Genomic DNA, 21,660 nt, shown 5'->3' on the forward strand with positions numbered 1-21,660 from the left:
AACTTGTGTTTGGGCTGTCCAGCCAGTGTTCAAATCTCGACCCAGCTCGTGAGGCATCAATATGCAGGCCATCTCATGGGAGGACATTAAGCCAGACGACCTTTTTGGCTGTGTACCGGCACTGGTTCTTGGTGGAAGTTAAAGATACCGTGTTGTCTTTCTTTTTCCCCACCTTCAACTGAAAATCAGGTGTGACGAACCAGTTCTTGAAAGGCTTGGACTAAAAACTTTCCCCAGCTGATCCCCACAAGAAAAAGGGAATCGTTGTGGCTGTCAGTTCTAGTAGTGGTTGAGATGAACCCAGCGCAACGTTCGCAGCAACGTTTACTATAGCCAGGCACACTTGCTTACTTTTCCGAATCCACCTGTTGGATATTTCCTCCTCGCACCTTGGCAATGGGGTATGTTACGACCTTTTTTGCATTGGACTCACTGTTGTGGGGTTGTTGTTGTTGTATAGCTCCGAACAGTTCTCTCGAACAAGCCCATGGCAGGAAGACAGCCGATCGATCTTGCAGGAGCGAACCAGAGATCCCCCACATCCAGCATGGTGTACCCCCGCCGTCACGAAGTCACGGCCACAACAGAGTTAGAGAGAGAGAGGAAGAGAGAGGGAGAGAGAGAGAGGGAGAGACCGAGACAAGAGGGAAAGGTGCAGTCCATGATCGGCACTCTGACCGTGGCTGAGCTGCCCTGACGAATCCGGGCAGCAGAGGAGAATGGGGCAGATTTGGCCCCCGACTTGCATTGGGGGAGGGGGGGGGGTACAACCACCATGAAGAGGCATCCCCAAAAGTCGTTGTGGGGTCGATTCTCTTAGTGGAAATTTACACACCCTCAGACACAGCAGTGACGTGCATGGAAACGGAAACACAGTCCTTAGTGATGGAAATATTCCCAACGCGTCCTGATTGCCCCAACACTCTTTTAAGATCATGGGCCTCCATCACCTTATTTAATTCTTGAATGTTTTCAAGCTGATCTTTTTCATTGAACCTTCTCTCCTGTTCTCTAAACTTTGTTCCAGTTCACCTCTGCTAATTTTAATCCATTGTTCATTATGCAGGCTCAGAAATTCCTTCATGCTGCACAGCACCTCATTGAGGCAGAGTTTCCAGAAAAGAACCAACCATTAGAACACGATGAGGTGAGGACTTCCGTATACCTTTCCCAAAGATCATCATAATGCATTTGATAGCCATTTATTTAATGGATAGGGTGTTACTTAATCAAGTTATTTATAGATTGTTTAGTCTGTAGCTTACTGACAAAAATATTACAAACTAGATCGGGGGGGAGGGGCAGGAGGCGGAGCGTAGGGGGGTGGGAGAGGAGGGGAGGGCTTGGAGAGAGGTGGGGAAAGGGAGGGGAGAGGAAAGTGAGGGGTATAGGAGTGAGGGTTAACCCAAAAGACCCTTGAAGACCCTTAAGACCCCAAACACCATTTAGACTTGGAGGACCCTTTTAGACCCCAAACACCATTTAGCCTCAACTCACCATTTTATATAAACCCAAACTGGCATAGCCTTAACTCACTTTTAAATAAACCCAAACCAACATCACCTCAACTCACCATGTTATATAAACCCCAACAGGCACCTTAACATTTTAAATAAACCCTTCTGCCCCCCGCTTTGCTGGCTTTATTGCCCCCCTCCCCTACTCAGCTCCCCACCTCCCCACCCACCCCACACCCCCTCCTCCCCCACTAGCAGCACCAGGTAACCTTGCTAGTTACCAATAAGATTGCAGAGCGCTCGCCAACTAGATTAAACACTCAAGCATGCACTCCAACTAAACGGTTGATAAGGAACTGTTGGCTTGGCAAGCGATTAGCGATTCGTACTTATGAAGATCAGGCATTCGATTAGGAGTACTTGGGGTTCACTCGTCCTGTCATTGCTTTAATTATTGTAATCCTCCCAATTATTTTGCCTACATTATTCAGAGATTTCCCCACTGAGTACCCAGGCTTGGCTGCTGAAGCCTTCACATCAATCCTGCTGGTTAATTTGTTGCAGTAATTTATACATGCATGCATAAAGTAATCAAAACAATAATCCCAAAGGTTTACCTTCAAACAGAGGTCTTTCAAAGAGGAATTCAATTCAAAATGATATCGTCACACATAGCACAAAATGTAAGTTGATCCTTTTCAATACTCAAACCAACATGGCAGAACTCCAACACAAGGTCAATGAATGTTATTTTTATGTACCTATTTATGTGGAAGCGACGGGTCATATAACGAAAGCAGATGGCACAAAAAGTGGAAAAATAAAATAGCACAACATTTTTATCAGGCGAGGCACCGCACGTCGCACGACACTGCAGACCACAAACAGAGGCATGAGGGGAGCGAGTTTGAATAAATAAATTATCAGAAAAAGAATAAAAATTATCAGAAGCAGATTGCTTCTCCGTAATGTTTTCCGAGTTTGAATAAATAGTTTTGTCGTGGGTTTGAAGAAGATCTGGGCGGTGTATGCTGCCAAAAATGCAGGGAATAATAAAAATTGTTTTTTTTTATGTTGATGTTTTGGCAATGTAATTAGAGCTGAGTTTTTCTATCATGATTTGAAGAAGAAGAAGAAGAAGAAGAAGAAGGGCTAATCTTTTGTTCATATTGTTTCTCTGGAAAAAGAAGAAGAATTATAATGGCTGAGTTTCTCTGTAATGTTTTTCGAGTTTGAAGAAGAAGAATTAGCATAAGCAGATAATTTCTCTGTATTCTGAGTTTGAATAAAAAGTTTCTCGTTGTTTCAAATTCATAGATCGAACCAACATGCTGTACCACTCCAACACGAGGTCAATGGACGTTATTTTTTATATCTATCTATTTACGTGGAATATCGCCCAAAAAGGGAGAAAAGAAAATAGGGTTGGGTAAAATAGGGTAAAATAGGGGAGGGTTGTGCCTTCGTTCATCGATATATGTACTTTTTAAAGGAAGGAAATAAATAAAATAGACTCGATTTGAGGTGGGAGCAGGGATGGAACACCGATCAGTGTTCCATTATCAAGCTGCTTGTAGAGCGCTCACCAAGCAGCTTAAGCAATCCAACAATACCGTTGAGATGCCCGGAGTGTCCCACAATGTCCAAATTAGACAAATGAACACTTTATTAATCAGCGGAACTGCCCCTGAGGTCAATTCCACAGTTAAAATTTTTACATTCCGTTCAGGTGAAGAGATTCTCGAGCTTTGCGGAAATTAAATAAAGGCAGAAACACAAGTGGTTAGAAGCATTGCGATGTATACATGGACACGGTGATTCGTAGGCATGAAGATCAGCTATATTACCATTTGCAGATATGAAGTTTTATTGTACAGAAACTGACCTGTTCTGAGGCAAGGCACACTTTAGTTGAGCCGACAAAATGGTGCAATTAAGAGCCTAAGTTGAGTGACCTGAATGCAGGCTGACTAAAGGTTAGCCTGTTAGCATAAATGATCTTCAAAACATACCAAACACCCAGTTGTCATTCATGCACTCTCTCTGAGGTCGCGAAGTATGCATGCAAAGTTTGGGGCCACTAGGATTCATGGTTTTAGAGTTATGGAGGACACACACACACACACACACACACACACACACACACACACACACACACACACACACACACACACTGCTTTTTAGTATTATAGATGACTTATTCTCACAGTAGCAAGTCAACTGCAGTAGAAATAGCTTTTGGCTTCTAATCAATAAATATTTGTCATCCAAGTAAAGTTAACAAACCCTATTAGCTCCATATTTTATTATCTGCTCTTGATTCATCTCGTGGAAACATGAAGGAATTCTGAGCTATAATTGAGCTTGAATTAACATCTTTGTGGAGGTTTCAGAGTGCCCTTTCCAGATCAGGTGTTGTGGAGGTGCCTTCTGCGGCCTGGCCTGTCCAGTTTCGATCCAGTTCCTGCCCAGTTTGGATTCAGAGGGTGGTTTTAATAAAATAAAATAAATTAATAATAAAAATAATAATAACAATAAAACTTACCAGAAAGAACTTTCGTAATTTGTGCGGTGTGAATATTTCAGCCTGCACGTTGCATACAGGGGTACTCCATAGCATGGGTGCCATTCCCATTCATATGAACTATAATTTGGATTTGGATGGTGGTTTTAATCATAATAACAATAACTAGAACGCCACTCAGTAGAGCGCATACTCCCGCCGTGGGTTTAGTTAGAATAATACGTTTTGTTTGACATCCCCTCTCCCCAAAACAATAAATGAAAAAGAAAGTAGGCCCTAACTGTCAGAGAATTTATTTTAATATATCTCGGAATTGGAGGAGAAAACCATCATTTAAGAATAAGAATAAAAGCGTTAATGCAGTAATAAAGCGCGATGCTGCGCGCGCTAATGCTTACACAAGGAGCAAGCGGACAACGCGGTTCATAAAAGAGTCTTTATTCAAAGTACTCAAACTGCAGCACTAAGCTGCTCAGGGCTGCGCGCCCCGTGTATATCGTGAGGCCAAGCCTCTCTCCCTGGCGTGGCCCATCCCCACTTGGTGTGCGGGGTGATGTCACCACGTCAGTGCTTTCGTGTCCGCCACACGCGCCCCCCCAGAATCCCCGCGCACCTGAAGGGTCAGTTTGTGGGGCAAACGGATGACCCGGGCGAAGCGCCCCCTGGCGACTGGCGGCGTCTGGGATGCAGGGATGCCATCTGGGATGCCTCCGGCTGCAGGACCGGGGGGCGGCGGGGCTGGGCGGTGCCGGGGGTCCGCCCGCAGGGGGGCGGCCCCGACGCGGGGGTCGGGCCACTGGCGGTGGATGGTCCACGTCGAGGTGGGCCGGCTTGAGGCGGTCTACAGAAACGCGGTCAGGAGTACCGCCGATGTCCAGGGTGAAGTGCTTCGCCCCGGTCTCCAGCACGCGGAAAGGCCCGTCGTACGGGGGCCGCAGTGGTGTCCAGTGGGCATCGTGGCGGACAAAGACGTACTCCGCCGTGCGAAGCTCCGGGGCGACGTGCGTCGGTGGGTGCCCGTGGCATGCCGTTGGCACCGGGGCGAACCTCTGGGCGGTCTCTTGCAGTGCGGAGCGCCGTGGACCATGGTGCCGTGGAGTCGGGGAGGAACTCGCCCGGCACCCGCAGCGGTTGCCCGAAGACTAACTCCGCCGCGGATGCGCGCAGGTCCTCCTTGGGCGCCGTCCGGAGGCCCAGCAGGACCCAGGGGAGCCTGTCGACCCAGCCGCCATCGCGGAGGGTGGCCCGGAGCGCGGCCTTCAATGAGCGGTGAAATCGCTCACACAGGCCGTTAGCCTGGGGGTGGTAGGCCGTGGTTCGGTGCAGTCAGACCCCGAGCCCCTGCGCGACTGCCCCCCAGAGCTCCGAGGTGAACTGGGGGCCGCGGTCGGACGAGATGTCTGAGGGGGCGCCGAACCGGGCGACCCAGGTGGCGATGAAAGCCTGCGCGACATCCGCTGCCGTCGTCGACGCCAAGGGCACGGCCTCCGGCCACCAGGTGGTGCGGTCCACCATGGTGAGGACGTGGGTGAAACCCCGCGAGGGGGGCAGAGGTCCCACCAGGTCCACGTGGACGTGGTCAAACCGGCGTTCCGGCACCGTGAACGGGGCCAATGGGGCCTGGGTGTGCCGGTGCACCTTGGCGCGCTGGCACGTGAGGCACGTCCTGGCCCAGCCGCGGACGGCCTTCCGGAGGCCATGCCAGACGAACTTGTCGGCGATCAACCTTTGCGAGGCCCTCACGTCCGGGTGGGACAGGCCGTGGATGGCATCAAATACCTGGCGCTGCCAGCCCGTGGGCACGATGGGGCGAGAACGCCCGAGGGAGACGTCGCACAAGAGGGCCGCGCCCGCGCCGTCGAACGGCACCTCGGTGACGCGGAGGCCCGTGACGGCGGTCCGCAAGGCCTGGACGTCGGGGTCAGCAGCTTGGTCCGCTGCCATCCGGGCATAGTCGATGCCGAGGTGGACTGCGTGGGCGACGGCCCGGGAAAGGCAATCCGCCACCGGGTTGTCCTTCCGCGCGACGTGCCGGATGTCCGTCGTGTACTCGGACACGGCCGAGAGGTGACGCTGCTGCCGGGCCGACCACGGCTCGGTGACCTTACCCATCGCGAAGATCAGCGGCTTGTGGTCGACGAAGGCCGTGAACGCACGGCCCTCGAGCAGATGGCGGAAGTGCCTGACCGCCAAGTGAAGCCCGAGCAACTTGCGGTCGAAGGTACTGTAATGGCATTCAGGCGGGCGAAGCTGCTGGCTAAAGAACGCCAGCGGTTGCCAAGCTCCACGCACCCATTGCTCGTGCACCGCACCCACCGCGTAGTCCGAGGCGTCGGTGGTGAGGGCGATCGGTGCATCGGGCGCCGGGTGCGCGAGCATGGTGGCGTTAGCCAAGGCGAGCTTCGCGCCCGTGAACGCCGTGTCCATCTGCTCGGTCCAGGTAACGCCGCCTTTGCCCGGCTTACCTCGGAGAGCTTCGTGCAGGGGGCGCAGGAGCTGGGCGATATGGGGCAGGAACCGATGGTAAAAGTTCACCATGCCCAGGAACTCCTGCAGCCCTCTGATCGTGCGGGGGCGTGGAAACCCCTTCACCGCCTCCACCTTGGCCAGCAGGGGGACGGCTCCGTGCCTGGTGACACGGTGCCCCAGAAAATCTATTATGGCGGCGCCGAACCGGCACTTTGTGGGGTTCACAATCAGGCCATGCTGGCCCAGGCGTTCAAAGAGCGTGTGGAGGTGGCGTAGGTGCTCTTCGCGGGACGCGCTGGTGACGAGGATATCGTCCAGGTAGACGTAGACAAAATCCAAGTCACGCAGGACGCTGTCCATCAGTCGCTGGAACGCCTGAGCCGCATTCTTCAGACCGAAGGGCATCCGCAGGAACTCGAAGAGTCTGAATGGCGTGATGACCGCCGTCTTCAGGACGTCCTCCGGCCTGACGGGGACCTGATGGTAGCCGCGTATGAGGTCCACCTTCGAGAAGAAGGACATGCCCGCCAAACGGGCGGAAAAGTCCTGAATGTGGGGGACGGGGTAGTGGTCGGGAGTGGCGGCGTCATTGAGACGGCGATAGTCCCCGCACGGTCGCCATCCCCCGCCGGGCTTCGGCACGATGTGCAGCGGCGACGCCCAAGCGCTCTCTGAGCGCCGAACGATGCCGAGTCGCTCCAGGGTAGCAAATGCCGCTTTTGCCACCGCCAGCTTCGTCGGCTCGAGGCGGCGTGCCCGGGCATAGACCGGTGGCCCGACGGTGGGGATGTGATGGGCCACCCCATGCTTGACGGCCCCCGCCAAGAAGGTGGGCCGCGTGAGGGCCGGGAAACCGGCGAGGAGGCGGGTGAATGCGTCCGCTGCCGGAAGCGTACAGATCAACGTGGCCGGAACCGAACCGTTCGGCAAGCCGCTTGGCAAGCCGCTCATTGAGCTGCTCGACGAGCTGGGCAGCGCACAAGCGAGCGAGCTGAACGTCTAGGCCTGGACAAGACGTCTGCGCTTTACGTCGACCAGGAGCCCATTAGCGCACAGGAAGTCCGCGCCAAGCAGTGCCATGGGCACGTCGGCGGTGACGAACGTCCATCGGAAAACCTGCCCTCCGAACCGCAGAGAGAGGCAGCGTTTTCCGTACGTACGGATGGGCGTCCCGTTCGCGGCAAGCAGCGCGGGGCCCCCGCCCGCGGCGTGCTTGTCTGACGTGCCGGCGGGAACGACACTCACCTGCGCTCCCTTGTCACACAGGTAACGGCGCCCAGATAAGGTGTCCGTTATGAACAGCAGGCTGCTCGATCGGCCGGCGCTCATCGCCACGATTGAGCGCCGGCCCGGGCATTTCCCGACCTGTTGAAGGAGCATGGCGGATGACATTGCCGAGCCTCGTGGCCAAACTTGGCGTTGAACCAGCACCAGGTGGTGGAGCTGGAGGAGTGTGGCTGGCTCCGCCAGGCCGGTGGAGTTGGCGGTTTTCGCCGCGGCGGTCACGAGGGGCGTATCAGCATGCTGCGTAAGTGCGTATGCTGTGTAAGCTGATGCTGTGGATCAGCATCATCAGCAGCATCAGCCTCGAGGTCCGTGATGGCCGCACCGACTCTCGCCCGCGTATCCGACGCCGCGAAGTACCTGTCCGCCTCGGCTGCCAATGCTCGGGGTTCTGTTAGCCCGGTCCTGGCCAACGCGAGGCGAACCTGCGCTGGAAGTTGGCGACGGAAAAGCGCCCGGAATAGAGAACCGGGGGCTTCGTCGCCCAACAGTGACAGCATATGGTCCATTCGGACCGACGGGCGCGTGTCGCCGAGCTCGGGGAGATCCAGGAGGCGGTCAGCCTGTGCGTCGTCCGTGAGGCCGAACGTGGCTAGGAGTAGCCGCTTGAGTGCCTCGTACTTGTGGCCGTCCGGTGGGTGGCGAAGGATGGACACAACTCGAGCGGCTGTGCCGGGCCCGAGGGAGGCGACGACGTGGCAGTAGCGCATGTCGTCATTGGTGAGGCGCCGAAGCTGAAATTGGGCTTCGGCTTGAACGAACCAGACTTCGGCCTGGGCCTCCCAAAATTCGGGAAGTTTAATCGCCATTGCCATGGCGTCGTGTTCGGAAGGATCGCTACGGCAGATCCAACGTCGAGGTCACCATATAAAGCGCGATGCTGCGCGCGCTAATGCTTATGCAAGGAGCAAGCGGACAACGCGGTTCATAAAAGAGTCTTTATTCAAAGTACTCAAACTGCAGCACTAAGCTGCTCAGGGCTGCGCGCCCTGTGTATATCGTGAGGCCACGCCTCTCTCCCTGGCGTGGCCCATCCCCACTTGGTGTGCGGGGTGATGTCACCACGTCAGTGCTTTCGTGTCCGCCACAGTAAAACAGATAAAATATTTCCCAAAAAAATTCCCCCAAAAAATTCCTGGATCCGGAATAATATCCTGAGCTTCACCAAAAACTAAACAATTCTTCCTTATCCCAAGGGCAATCATCCCACCAACTTTCATCCAAATCCGTTCAGAACTTTTCCAGATATCTTGTTCACAAACACACAAACACATGAACATACGAACACACACACACACACACATGGACGGACACGATCGAATGCATTACTCCCTTGCGGGAGTAATAAACTTGAAATTCGCAGAGCCAGAACCAGAATTATTTATTTGGTCTGGGAAGCCCATGCGAGGTTTCTTCCTCTTCAGCCTCTCACAACCCTGGGTGAATATGCGATCTTTTAAAAAAAAGTTCGAATTTTGCCAAATCTGTTTTATTCGTTTGTTAATATACCTCAGCCATTGACAAATCTGGAATTATAATTTTATTTGAGGTTCAAATTAACCCGGGAGATTGTGTCAAACAATGCCTGCAAGTCTGTACATGTGATAAATTAATTAATCGTCCACAGTCGAAGACTCTTCTTTTTCACGCAATAACAACTTCTAGCTTCCAGACCGTACATCCAATGATCTTCAAATTTTGCACACTTGTTACTCCTCATGACTTCTAACGACAGTATGAAGTTTCACGGCGATCAATGTAGTGGTTCAAGAGATATAAATGTTTTTATTATTTGCGTTTAATTAATGATGTCTGCCAAACCACGTGACCTATCGCAAATTCCAAAAGGACATTTTAGTAGACTGATATGCTGAACATATCTGTGAAGTTTCCCCTCGATTGGATCACAAATGAGGGAGGAGCTAGGTTTTTAATGTTTGTGCTTAAAAACGTCATAACTCTGAAACCATGTGATGCATGACATCATGCTCGCTGACTTTTTTGTTCGTCATGGGTATGCGATTCTGCCTGCAAAGTTTGGCCTCGATCTGTTCAGGCGTTTTGGAGAAAATTGGATTTTAGTGTTTTTCACTCAAAACAATGTCGGCCGAACCACGTGACCTGTAACGTCATAATTACGATTAGAATATTCTGCAGACCGAGTCCATCCTATGGTAAAAAAGTTCCTCTCAATCGGTCAAATTATTGCAGAGAAAATTGTTTTTAAAGGAAAACAGAAAAAAAATTCCCCAAAAAACTTCCTGGATCTGGAATAATTTCCTGAGCTTCACCAAAAACTAATCAATTCTTCCTTATCCCAAGTGCAATCATCTCACCAACTTTCATCCAAATCCGTTCAGAACTTTTCCAGATATCTTGTTCACAAACACACGAACACGCACACACGGACACGATTGAATGCATTACTCCCTGGCGGGAGTAATAACAACGAAAAATCACTCATAGTCGCTACATTTGGCAAAATAGAACAAAGTAGAATGGCACTCGGTAGAGCCCATACCTCCGCCAGTTTGAACAGTTTATGTTTTGTTTCCCACTGTTGGCTGGATCTGAACCAAAAACTCAAATCCACCTAGTTTTGTCATAACTCGTCCACAACTATTTGAGATATCATGACATATATATATATATATATATATATATATATATATATATATATATATATATATATATATATATATATATATATATATATATATATATATACAGGCACGTGAAAAAGTAAGTACACCCCATGTAAAGTTTTGACTTTTTCAACATATTTCAACATACAGCTATTTGATCTTCATTTCAACAATATTAACAGATAAAGGTGATATAATATAGCAAATATAATATAGCAAATATAACAAATTGCGAAATTGGCCCAGCCCGGCCGAAGCGGCCTCGACCGGCCTCGCCACCTAGCCGATAACCTCCACGGGGCCCGTCCCGACATATTTTTGTTTCAGAGGTTGCCTCCTATCTTTCGCCGTTCAGGAGATTAGCGCGTGCAGACAAACAAACAAACAAATAAACAAAAACTTTCTTTTATATATATATAGATGAGAACAGAAAAAAATCACTTTAATGTTTTACTTAATTATTCCTCATACTTTCTTGATTATCACATTTCAGGTGTTTTTTTGCTTTTTTTGAGAATTTCTTGTGTGCAGGATATAACAGATGCCCCACCATCCCATCGGAGAACTCATTTGTCGGAGTTGTTATCCCTGGAATTGTCTACTCCTCTGCAGACACATCTTGGTAAGACTTAGCTAAATGGGGAAAATGAATCGGGATCAAAAGGAATATTGGAATAGGTAAATATGTAAGAGAGATTAAGATAAGTTGAAGACATTTTTCTTTGTTAGGAACAAATAATTTTACCAGCAATGTACGAGTCATTTGAAAAGATTGCACTACCCTCCTAGAAATACATATAGTATGGCTGACGTTAATTATTTCTGCTTAATTTGCATTTTTGTCAATGCACTTTGCCCGTCGATCCAAAAGCTTCGTTATCTTACACAGAAACCTTCCTTTTTAATTGGCCTCTGTGCATTGCTGGTGGTTTTGACTGCAAAAGGTAAAGCAAAAAGTTATTTGTGCGGTAATATTTTCCATTCGTTGTTTTGCCAGTGTCTGGATGGGATTGACATTTGTAGTAGAACTGCCGTGTTGGTCCATTAAGATTCGAACGTGGTCGTGAAGAAGAAAAGAAAAGTGAAACACCCTTTTATGACACATGAAAGATAATCTCCTCCATTTCAGCTTTCCATTAATTTTGGTAGGTGAATCATAATGGTGATCGCGACTGGGTTTTGTCAGGTTCTAATGAAGCGCTCCGATCAGATTTCTGATGGAAATGCCAACCATGTTGGTTTTGCTTAGTGATATTGTTCAATTCCTGCTCCATGCTAAAGATTTGGTGGAAGCAACTTCACCGTTGCAATCTCTTTCCTAGATCCCTGGTCTTGTTGTTAGCTTGAATATATTCGCTATTTTACTGCAGGTTCTTGAACTGGTTGTTTTGTTTTTTTTGCAAAATTTACATATTTGCAAGTACTCTCATCTAATCTTGCGTGTGATAAATTACAGCTCACAGATCTAAGTCTAAGTTGGACAGCACTGTCTGTTGTTAGGTGGATTGCCCCTTAAATCCTTCATCAAATTTCCATAGGTGACACTCAATCAATGTGATGAATAGTCTGATCTGGGTGACTGCAGTCACATGCTGGGCTCTCTTTGAAAATCCATTTGTGGAGGTGGTGTGATGTGCATGGAGGTGCATAGAGAATATGCATCCTAAAACCAACTGGCCCCAGAAGGGATAACTGGATTAAGGTTAGCCTGTACAACTGTATTCTTTCCCCAGGTAGGATATAAAATAATCGTTGGGCAGTTATCATGAGTTGAAAAAGACTATATTTGAAAGAATGAAATTAATACTTGTTAGGGTTACTTCAATGCTCAAATTAAAAGATGTTGTTCGTAACACTTCACTTAAACATGTCAATGGAACAGATTGATCCCAGGTCCTCATGGTTTCTCGCTACAAGGATGATCGAGTGAACTCACCCATATTCCACTGCGATTAACACATAGATATTCATTCCTTCAAGCTCTTGGGCCTCATCATCAGCCATGACCTCATATGCAGGATGGACCATTTCTCCAAGCTGGCCGCTAAAGACAGGAACAGACTGACTGAGTGAGCCACACAAGGTCCTTCATTGGTTCAGGAAGACCTTTCATGGCCTATACGGCACAACTATTTTAAATATACTGTAGTAGTTACAAAAATGCTAATTTTCATGGATGGAGTTAAGTACATGACATCCACTGCAAAAAAACTTCTTGGCAAGAAAGTATTTTCTTAAAATAAGAAAAGTCTTTTTGAAATGAGAAAACCATGAGAAAAATGTTCTTGTGACTCGAAATTTTTTCTCATGGTTTTCTTGTTTCAAGAAAACTTTTTTTATTTCAAGAAATTATTTTTGTCAGTGTTGTGTATTACATTCATTCTGAAAATTCCATTTATAATGTAAATATTACGTTATTGCGTTTGCAAGGTAAGTGTTAGACATCAGGCAGGTGGAATTTTATTTTGATATTAATTTATTCTGCACATGTGCCAGTGCCTTCGGGTGGGCTGAACAACATAAATCTAAGTTTTCACTCTCAAAGGCCAGTCCAAACTCAACGTTTTTAGGCTAACTTTTCTGAGCAACTGCTTCAAACGATAATTGTAGATGTAGCATGCGGAGAGACAATTAAAGGGGATACACCGGTGACAGTTGGCATTTGTGAGAGTCGGAGAGATTCAGAGCGAGTGGAGAGCAATTTGAGAGATTTGGGGAAAACAATTGAGAGAGCAGGATTTGAAGGAGATTTTGAAAGTGAAAGGGATTTGGAGGAGATTCGAATGAAAAGTTGAATGGTGGAAGGGTTGCTGCGGTACAATTGAGGTCCAACCATTGAGAGGAAAGCAGTCCTTCACATCCATATTTCTGGAGTCGGTTCATCTGAAAACTGCAGCTCTAAGTGGTTGTTATTGTTTGGCAGCATTTCCATCTCCCTTCTTCAGCATCTGGTTTGACTGCACCAAATTTAAATACTGCCGGTGTTCCCTAGGGTCTCTCTCTCTCTTTGATCCACCATCAACTTGCTTACCTTTGGCACCCGCAGGGTTCCTTAATTGTTGCTATAAGAATGCATTGTCACTGCTCTGATCCATGTGCCTTCAACACCTTTAGGGCTATTATGTCTGAGCACGACTCTGCATGCTGATGATGCCACCAGTGTGCTTCCACTGAGCACTGGTTGATCATTCACCACCGCATTCCTCCTAGCATTGCCAGCGAAGCGTGTTCCTCTCTGCACTACTAAATATTTCAGCTCACCTTAATTTCATGTCATCTTCGATTTTCATTCACGAACATGTTTTTTTATTCATGCTGACCTCTTGCCATTGACTGTTTTGTCTTAAGAGGCCATATTTGTACATCCATTACTTGTCCTTGTTCCCTTCTGTCCGTCTGTATCAATTAAAACCCCCTCATCCTCTGTCATTACACTCCTCCACAGGCCAAACTTGCAGCCTCGACTCTGTGATAATTGTCGAAATGACAACATACTCGAGAATTTTCAATGGCTGATTCATCTTGACAAAATACTTGGAGCTGGGGGTGATGGAATTATAATGGATAGGTGTCATGTCATTCAGAATGACTCTTATAATTCAATAAATCACTTCAATGGTTTGACTATAAACCAACGAAAAGCATGCATAGTTGAATGATTAGGAAAAAAGAATATTGAAGGAGAGGTTTTTTTTTTTTGTTTTTTTTTGTATACTGAATCGAGGCTCGTGAAAGAGCTAACATTTATTTCACAAACAAATCAATCAGACAAACAAGATATATGAAAAGAGGGAGCGGAAGACGAGATGGGGAGAGAAGGGGAAGCACACAAACATAACATTTGAGGGCAGGGAGATGTGTGGGAGGGAGAGGGCTTGGGGGGGGGGGGGGAGGCGTGGGAAGGGGGGAGGGGGGGTGGGAGAAGTATAAAACACAAGGACACCAAGGACTTTCAGGACAGAAGTTGGTATTTCAAAAAAGTGGATTTGGGGTGAAATTAGCGGGGGTAGAAAAGATCAAGGTTTTGGATGGGGGAAGATAAGAGATGGTGGTGAACAGCTGCTTTAAAGACCTGGAGGGTGGAGTGGGATTGAAGAGAGTGAGGGAGTTTGGTCCAGAGGTGGGAGAAAAGAGGAATGCAGGAGTGAAAGTGAGCAGAGAGTCTTGATTTTGGCAGTTTAACCATCAGAGGGTTGCAGGCAGATCTTGTGCGACCTGCAGGAATATTTGGGGGACAGAGCCCAGAGATGGCAGGGGGCAAGGCCAGAGAGGAGTCGGTAGAAGACGGAAAGACCAGCAACCTGCCTGCGGTGAGTGAGTGAAAGGCCCTTGGAGTTAGCTTCATCGTGGGAGATTCCAATGATTCTGAACGCTTTGGTTTCAACAGCGTGAAGACGAGCTAGGTGTGAGGCAGGAGCACCAGCCCAGAGGGGAGAGCAGTATTCCATTGAGCTGCGGATGAAAGCCTTGTCTGTGGTGAGGAGCTCAAGTGTGCCAAGGAAGGACTTTGCACGACGGAGGATGCCCAGTCGGCGACTGGCTTTGGAGGCCAGATTTGAAATGTGGTTTTCCCAGGAAAGATCATGGCAGATAGTGAGACCCAAAAGCTTGAGTGACAGAACTTGTTGGAGAGGATTATTCAGAAAGTGGATGGGAGGGTTGTCCAGTCGGTCTTTTCGGAGAGACATCGTAAGAGTGTGAGATTTGTCAGGATTGAAAGACGTGTTCCACTTGTTTGCCCAGTCTGTGATTTTGTCCACGTCTGCAGAGAGTGAGGAGGCTGCAGACTGCCGATCTGAGGGATGAGGAATGGAGCGACAGAGAGTAGGGTCATCAGCAAAGAGATAGAGAGGATTTTCAAGAGAGTCAGAGAGATCATTGATGAAGACCAGAAAAAGCACAGGGCCCAGAACACTGCCTTGGGGAACTCCAGCCTGAACAGGAAGAGGAGATGAGAGAGACCCATTCAGGGCCACACGTTGACTACGACTAGAGAGTAAGTCCGCCAGCCATGCATGGAGATTTCCATGGATACCAAAGGAGGAGAGTTTGGTGAGCAGAGCGGGGTGCCAGACCATATCGAAGGCACGTGATATGTCAAGGGAGACAGCACTAATTTCCTGTTTGGCATTGAGGACCTCCATCCATTGTTGAAAAAGCAGAAGCAGCATGTCCAGAGTAGAGTGACCAGGTCTGAAACCAAATTGATGATCAGAGATCAAGCCATTGGAGCAGAGGAAAGGTTACATATCTGAAGCAATGATGGATTCCATGACTTTGCTGATAATTCGGAGAAGGCTGATTGGTCTGTCGTTGCTAGGATCTGTTTTTGCACCTTTTTGTGCAAAGCGGTGATGTTGGCTGATTTCCAAGCAGATGGCAGATGACTTTGAGCAAAAGAGAAGGTGAAGAGAACAGAGAGAGGGAGTGAAAGAGCGGAAGAGCAGGATTTTAGGACCCTTCGGTTGATGCCGTCAGGTCCAGTTGCAGAATCAGAGTCGAGGGTTGACAGAAACTTTTCCACCTTGTCAGGAGGAAAGGACACAGAGTCCAGGAGCAGCTGGGTACGACTGTGTACGGTGGGTACAGAGAGGGATGGGTTTGGGACACAAGATTTAGAGGCAAACACCGAGTTGAGGCATTCAGCTTTTTCACGTGCGGAGTCAGCCGTGTAGCCGTTTGAGGTGAGGGAGGGGATGGAGGGGGAACAAACACCAGAAAAAGATTTGACCAGATGCCACCAGGATTTGGAAGAGGGAGACAGATAAGAGAGTTCGGTCTTGAGAACGGAGAGATATTGTTTCCTGGATCTCCTGAGGGTGGACACACTTGTTTCGGGCTTTGTGAAAGGAAATGAGATTTCCTTCCATTGGATTTGTTTTCCAGGAGTCGAAAGCAAGTTGTTTCTGGGCAACAGCCTCACCACAAGATTCCGTGTACCATGGACGGGTGGAAGGGTATGACAACTGAAGACGAGATGGGATAAATCTGTGCATGAGAGAGAGCAATTTACTTTGGAAGAATTCCCAGGATGAGTTGATGTCAGAGGCGGTAGAGATGGGAGACCAGTCCAGATGATTGATGGCTGCTTGAAGACCGTGCCAGTTGGCCTGAGTGAAATGCCAGACTCGTCAACGCTGAGGAGGCTCTCTGAGAATGGTCAGAGACATGTCCACTTTAACAAGCACATGATCAGATGAGCCGATTGGAGCAGAAGAAGAGCAGCAGACATTTTCAGGGAAGTTAGTCATAACCAAGTCCAGAAGAGAAGATGCTCCATTGACTGAGATCCGGGTCGGGAAATTGACAGATTGTGTCAGTCCCAGTGAGTCGCAGACGTCCTTTGCTGAAGAGCCATGGCTGGTGAGAGTGGTACCCACACCCAGCCAACTGGCATGGTGACAATTGAAATCACCACATATGAGGAAGAGAGAGTTGGGATGGGTAGGTACAAGTTGGTCCATATTATCAGACAGCGAGATGTAGATGGAGTCATCACTGTTTGGTGGATGGTACAACACACATATGAACAAAAGGTGGGAGCGACAGGGAAGCCGCAGCCAAAGGTATTCCTGGGGGTGAGGTGGAGAGAGGGCAGTGCAGGGCGAGTGAGGAAGAGAGTTTTTTTTATAAAGATAGCAACCCCACCTCCAGGACGAGGCTCGGGTCTATTATACCGGAGGAGGGAGTAACCTCCGAGAGATACCAAGGAATCAGAGACATCATGAAGGAGGAAAGTTTCTGTTAAGCAGATCATGTCTGGTTTGTCAGAAGCAACCTGTATGGAGAGATCAGTCAAGTTTGAGCGAAGGCCCCGGATGTTTGAGGTCCATACCGTTAATGAAGAGGAAGGGGGAGAATCGGATACAGAACAGGGGGGGGGGGGGAGGGGTAGGGTAAGATGTGGAAGAGGAGGAAGAGGTAGGGAGAGCTGTTGAAGGTGTCAGAGATTTCAGAATAGCTTGGAGAAAGGGAAGAATGGGGTGGACAAAAGGTTTGATGGTGATTGGGTGACGCACAGTGAGGTGTTATTTGAGGAGGGGGAAGGGCGAGGCAGAAGGTTGGGGGAGATGAAGGTGAAAGTTGGAAGGGGGCAGATGTGGGGAGGATGCTTTGAGGAGGAGGGGTGAGAGGGGAGTCTAGGAGGGGAGGAGCGAGGGAGAGTCTCGGAGGGGAGGGGTGTGGGGGGAGTTTAGGAAGGAAGGGGAAAAGGGGTAGATTTGAAAGGGATGGGTGATGGGGAAGATTTGGAGGGGAGGGCAAGGGGGAAGATTTGAAAGAGATGGGTGATGGGGAAGATTTGGAGGGGAGGGGCAAGGGGGTAGATTTGGAGGGGAGGGGTGATGGGGAAGTTTTGGGGGGAAGCGGGGATGGGGAAGATTTGGAGGGGAGGGGCAAGGGGGACGATTTGAAAGGGATGGGTGATGGGGAAGATTTGGAGGGGAGGGGCAAGGGGGAATATTTGAAAGAGATGGGTGATGGGGAAGATTTGAAGGGGAGGGGGGAAAGGGGGTAGATTTGGAAGGGAGGGGTGATGGGGAAGTTTTGGGGGGGAGGGGTGATGGGGAAGTTTTGGAGGGAAGGGGTGATGGGGAAGATTTGGAGGGGAGGGGAAAGGGGGAAGTTTTGAAAGGGATGGGTGATGGGGAAGATTTGGAGGGGATGCGCAAGGGGGAATAGTTGAAAGAGATGGGTGATGGGGAAGATTTGAAGGGGAGGGGGGAAAGGGGGTAGATTTGGAGGGGAGGGGTGATGGGGAAGTTTTGGAGGGGAGGGGTGATGGGGAAGTTTTGGAGGGAAGGGGTGATGGGGAAGATTTGGAGGGGAGGGGTGAGATTGGATTTTGAAAAGTGTATGATTAATGGGAAACGAACATTTATTGCAAAAAGAGTTTCTTGAGATCTTCAAGTCAAAAATACATTTGAGGACACTGAAGGAGGGGTGGAGTACTGGAGAATTTAGGGAATGTATGAAAGAGGCACTGTAAGAGATTGATTTTTTTTTTGGAATGAATAGATTTGGTGAGTTAGTCGAAAGCATCCTTTTATAGAGGAAGAAGAAAAAGGTGTTATAATATATGACAGAATACAGTTCTTCAGGGGAAAGTTTAAACATTTTTAACAACGTGATCACGTGATCACGAACAACGTGGTTGAAGAACGAATGAACAAATAAGAACAACGAATAAACGAATTAGAGCAAAGAAGGAAATGTTTTTTTTTTTTTTTTTTTTTTTTTTTTTTGAGTTGAGATTTTAAACAAGGAAGTATGGGGTGAAAGACTGGGACAAAAAACAGGGAAGGAAAGTAATTGCAGCGCAATCAACGAACCGCTGAGAGAAAAACAAGGCCCCAAGGTTGGACACGGAAACCTACTCGGTCTCAGAATAAGCGACACGAATTAACCGACGATTTTGTATGCAGGTACGAAAAATCAACACCGAGAATCTTACCAAAGACACACCACAAGTCCACACACTAAAAAAAAAAAAAAACACCTTTAGAGGCCATTTTTCCCCGCAAAGCAGGGGTTGGCCTTTTTCGGGAACCGTGGTTGTTGTTGTTTTTTGGTCACCTTTTTGAAGCAATGTTTTACGGCCGGATGCCCTTCCTGACGCCAACCCTTTTGCCGCCTTTAACGACAAACAGGGAATTACCAGTGAACTGGTACTCAATTAGCCGACCTCGGAAGGATGACAGGCTGAGTCAACCCCCCTGGCGTTAATTCAGCGATCGACCGGGATTCGAACCCAGGATCCTAGGATCCTAAGCTGGCACCCTAGCTGCTAGCCGAACACCAGGGTCAACACCAATAGCCCAACACCAACACAAGTCCACACACTAAAAGACAGATACAGCCACGACAAAAACACAACTGTGAAAAAATTACTTCACTTCGAAAGCGGGAGCGCATGGACAGCCTCGAAAGAAACGTGACCTCCAATCTTGCGCATGTGCAGATGAGAGCATTGTTACGATATGTATGTATATATGTTGGATTGAGACTTAGAACTCGGGACTCAGAAGACTCAGAGAAAAGGAGCAACGGATATATTTATTAGAACTCGATTACACAAGCTTGAGGACAGCAAAGTTGCACTGAAACTCACAAGAAATGACCAACAGTACAGCAAGATGCTCTGAAATAATTCAATTAACATTGCTTTATATAAGGAGAATCAGGGGTGGAGTTAGCTCACAAGACACAGAGACAAAATGGGCTCATTGGTTCCCCCACCATAGTCCCATCCTGTTGTTCAGTTAATTAAAGGAAGTTCATCCAAGGCCAGTCATGGGTTAGCTCTGATAAGGAGATGGTCAGCATTATGTGGCAACATGTTTACAACTTTCTGTATAGCAGCTGGCTTGGGAAAGTACAAAGGGGAGTGGACACTCATAAAACTGTCAACTTGCAAGATAATGGCAAAGTCAGGAGAAAGGCAAAGAGATAAGAGTTGCCTCCAAGGCCTGGGAAGGGGAACTAGAGATTGTGCCCACGCAGGCCAGAGCACACAGGCAGAGAACTCCTTATTAGGATATTACACATCCTTAATGCACAAGAAAGAACTCAGTATCATGAAAGAGTACAGTAGCAAGTCAAAACAAAACATATAATTGGTTATACTTGGTAATTGGTAAAGCAGCAAGGATATACAAAGGGGGAGGGGCATTACAGCTCCCTACATACCGCCCTTTTGGATCTAAGATACAAAGTTATCTACGAGCCAATCAAAGGCCTTTATTTCAAACAAAAACAGAAAAATCATTCAACATATCACGCGAAGGCAGCCCCGTAAGAATGTCCCGTACCAAAGCACCACACAAACTCAGTAGGATGATTCGCGTCTGTATGTGAGTATGCAATGTAAGGCCGTAAAAGCAGAGTGATCAAATGGCACACAAAATCCACCAAAAGAGGTGGGAGAGAGAGAGAGTGTAACTAAACGTAACGTACCACACGAATGCAGCCCAGTGAGCATGTCCCGTACCCAGTACCGCACAACGAACCCAGCAGGCTGATCCGCGGGTGTGTGGGTGCAAGTGGGTGTAAGTGGATGTATGATGTAAGTCGGGTGTAGATGGGTGTATTAGGTGAGACCGTAGAGACATGAAGATCGAATAGCGCGCCAAATCCACAACGAAGACCTCTGGTTCCACCGGGGTCCACACCCAGGAAGATCTCCGACCCACCCTTGGTCCACAGAGGTGCAGCCGGACTCCTCCCCAACTGGAGCTCGCCCAGGCTTCCCCAAGTGAAATCCTTGTAGATCTTCAGCGCTCAATCGATATTCATGTTCATGAGGTCTCTTACGTGCTGGTGATCTGGGGAAGACACAACATCGTCAGTATCAGGTGGCTCAAACCTATGGCCATGAAATAAAGCATAACGATCCAAAGGTGGGAGAGAAACTTCCTTTGGGTCAAAGTCGAGATCGTCCGAGGCGATGCTGCTTGCTTCGCTGTTATTCAAGGGCGAATCTCCGAAACAATCAGACTCGGAACTCAGAGTATTTTCACGATCGAGTTCCTCTCCATCCGGGCTTGGGTTCACAGCTGGGTCCAAATCCCGAACTGGGTCAGTGGCGTTTGACTCACTGTGGGCTTGTGAGACATAAAGGTGAGCTCGTGAAACATGGAGAGGCAGAGCCTGCATTGAAATATAAACATCAGCCGGGGACCCTCGCAAGTGGCCCACATCATCATTGGTAACATCATCAGTAACATTATTCTCAGGTGGCGTAGGCCTGCGGCGTGGACGGCCCATAGTCATAGCCACGGCATGGCATATCGTGAAGAAACGAGAGGAATCCTTCAGGAAATCGTCGATTTCTTCTTCCGACGTGTCGGGGCCCAGTTTAAACGGCCTTCTGGTAGCCTGAAATGCTTCGAGGTCCGCATAAGTGTACTCGACATCATTATCGGTAATATCAACAATGGAAGAACAATCTTCGGAAGCGGAGATCTCATTGTCGCGGCCCAGGGACTCGTTCAGGTCGTCGTTCCAGGATCCGCGATTGGCAGTTGAGTTGACAGCTGGTGTGTCATCCGGACCCGCGATCCGCTGGTCGATCATCACCATGGCCTTTTCCGGTGTCGTCTTCAGTGTCCATCCTGTGGTAAACTTTCTCACACACGCAAGGACTAAAGCCTCGATTAGTACACAACAAACCACGATTCCAAGGACTATTGCCAAGGCGGTCAATATCTACTTTACTATCGTACCTGTCCATCCTTTGGTTGGCGGCTTTTCCTGCCGTCTCGTCCGCCCTTGCATTGCCCCG

At 48.5% G+C, this 21,660-nt stretch overlaps 1 protein-coding gene across 2 annotated transcripts in view; it reads left to right on the plus strand.

Annotated features, from left to right (window-relative positions):
• LOC137423506 (uncharacterized) overlaps positions 1 to 21,660 on the plus strand; it is a 133,779-nt gene that overhangs the window by 66,645 nt on the left and 45,474 nt on the right. For both annotated transcript variants that reach the window (XM_078771327.1, XM_078771333.1), the window contains exons 8-9: positions 1,067 to 1,147; positions 10,911 to 11,001. In XM_078771327.1, coding sequence (XP_078627453.1) covers positions 1,067 to 1,147; positions 10,911 to 11,001 — 172 coding nt within the window. The remainder of the gene's footprint in view (positions 1 to 1,066; positions 1,148 to 10,910; positions 11,002 to 21,660) is intronic.

The sequence above is a fragment of the Myxine glutinosa genome, chromosome 1, assembly GCF_964187855.1.
Source record: "Myxine glutinosa chromosome 1, kmMyxGlut1.1, whole genome shotgun sequence".
In the NCBI taxonomy this organism is placed as follows: domain Eukaryota; kingdom Metazoa; phylum Chordata; class Myxini; order Myxiniformes; family Myxinidae; genus Myxine; species Myxine glutinosa.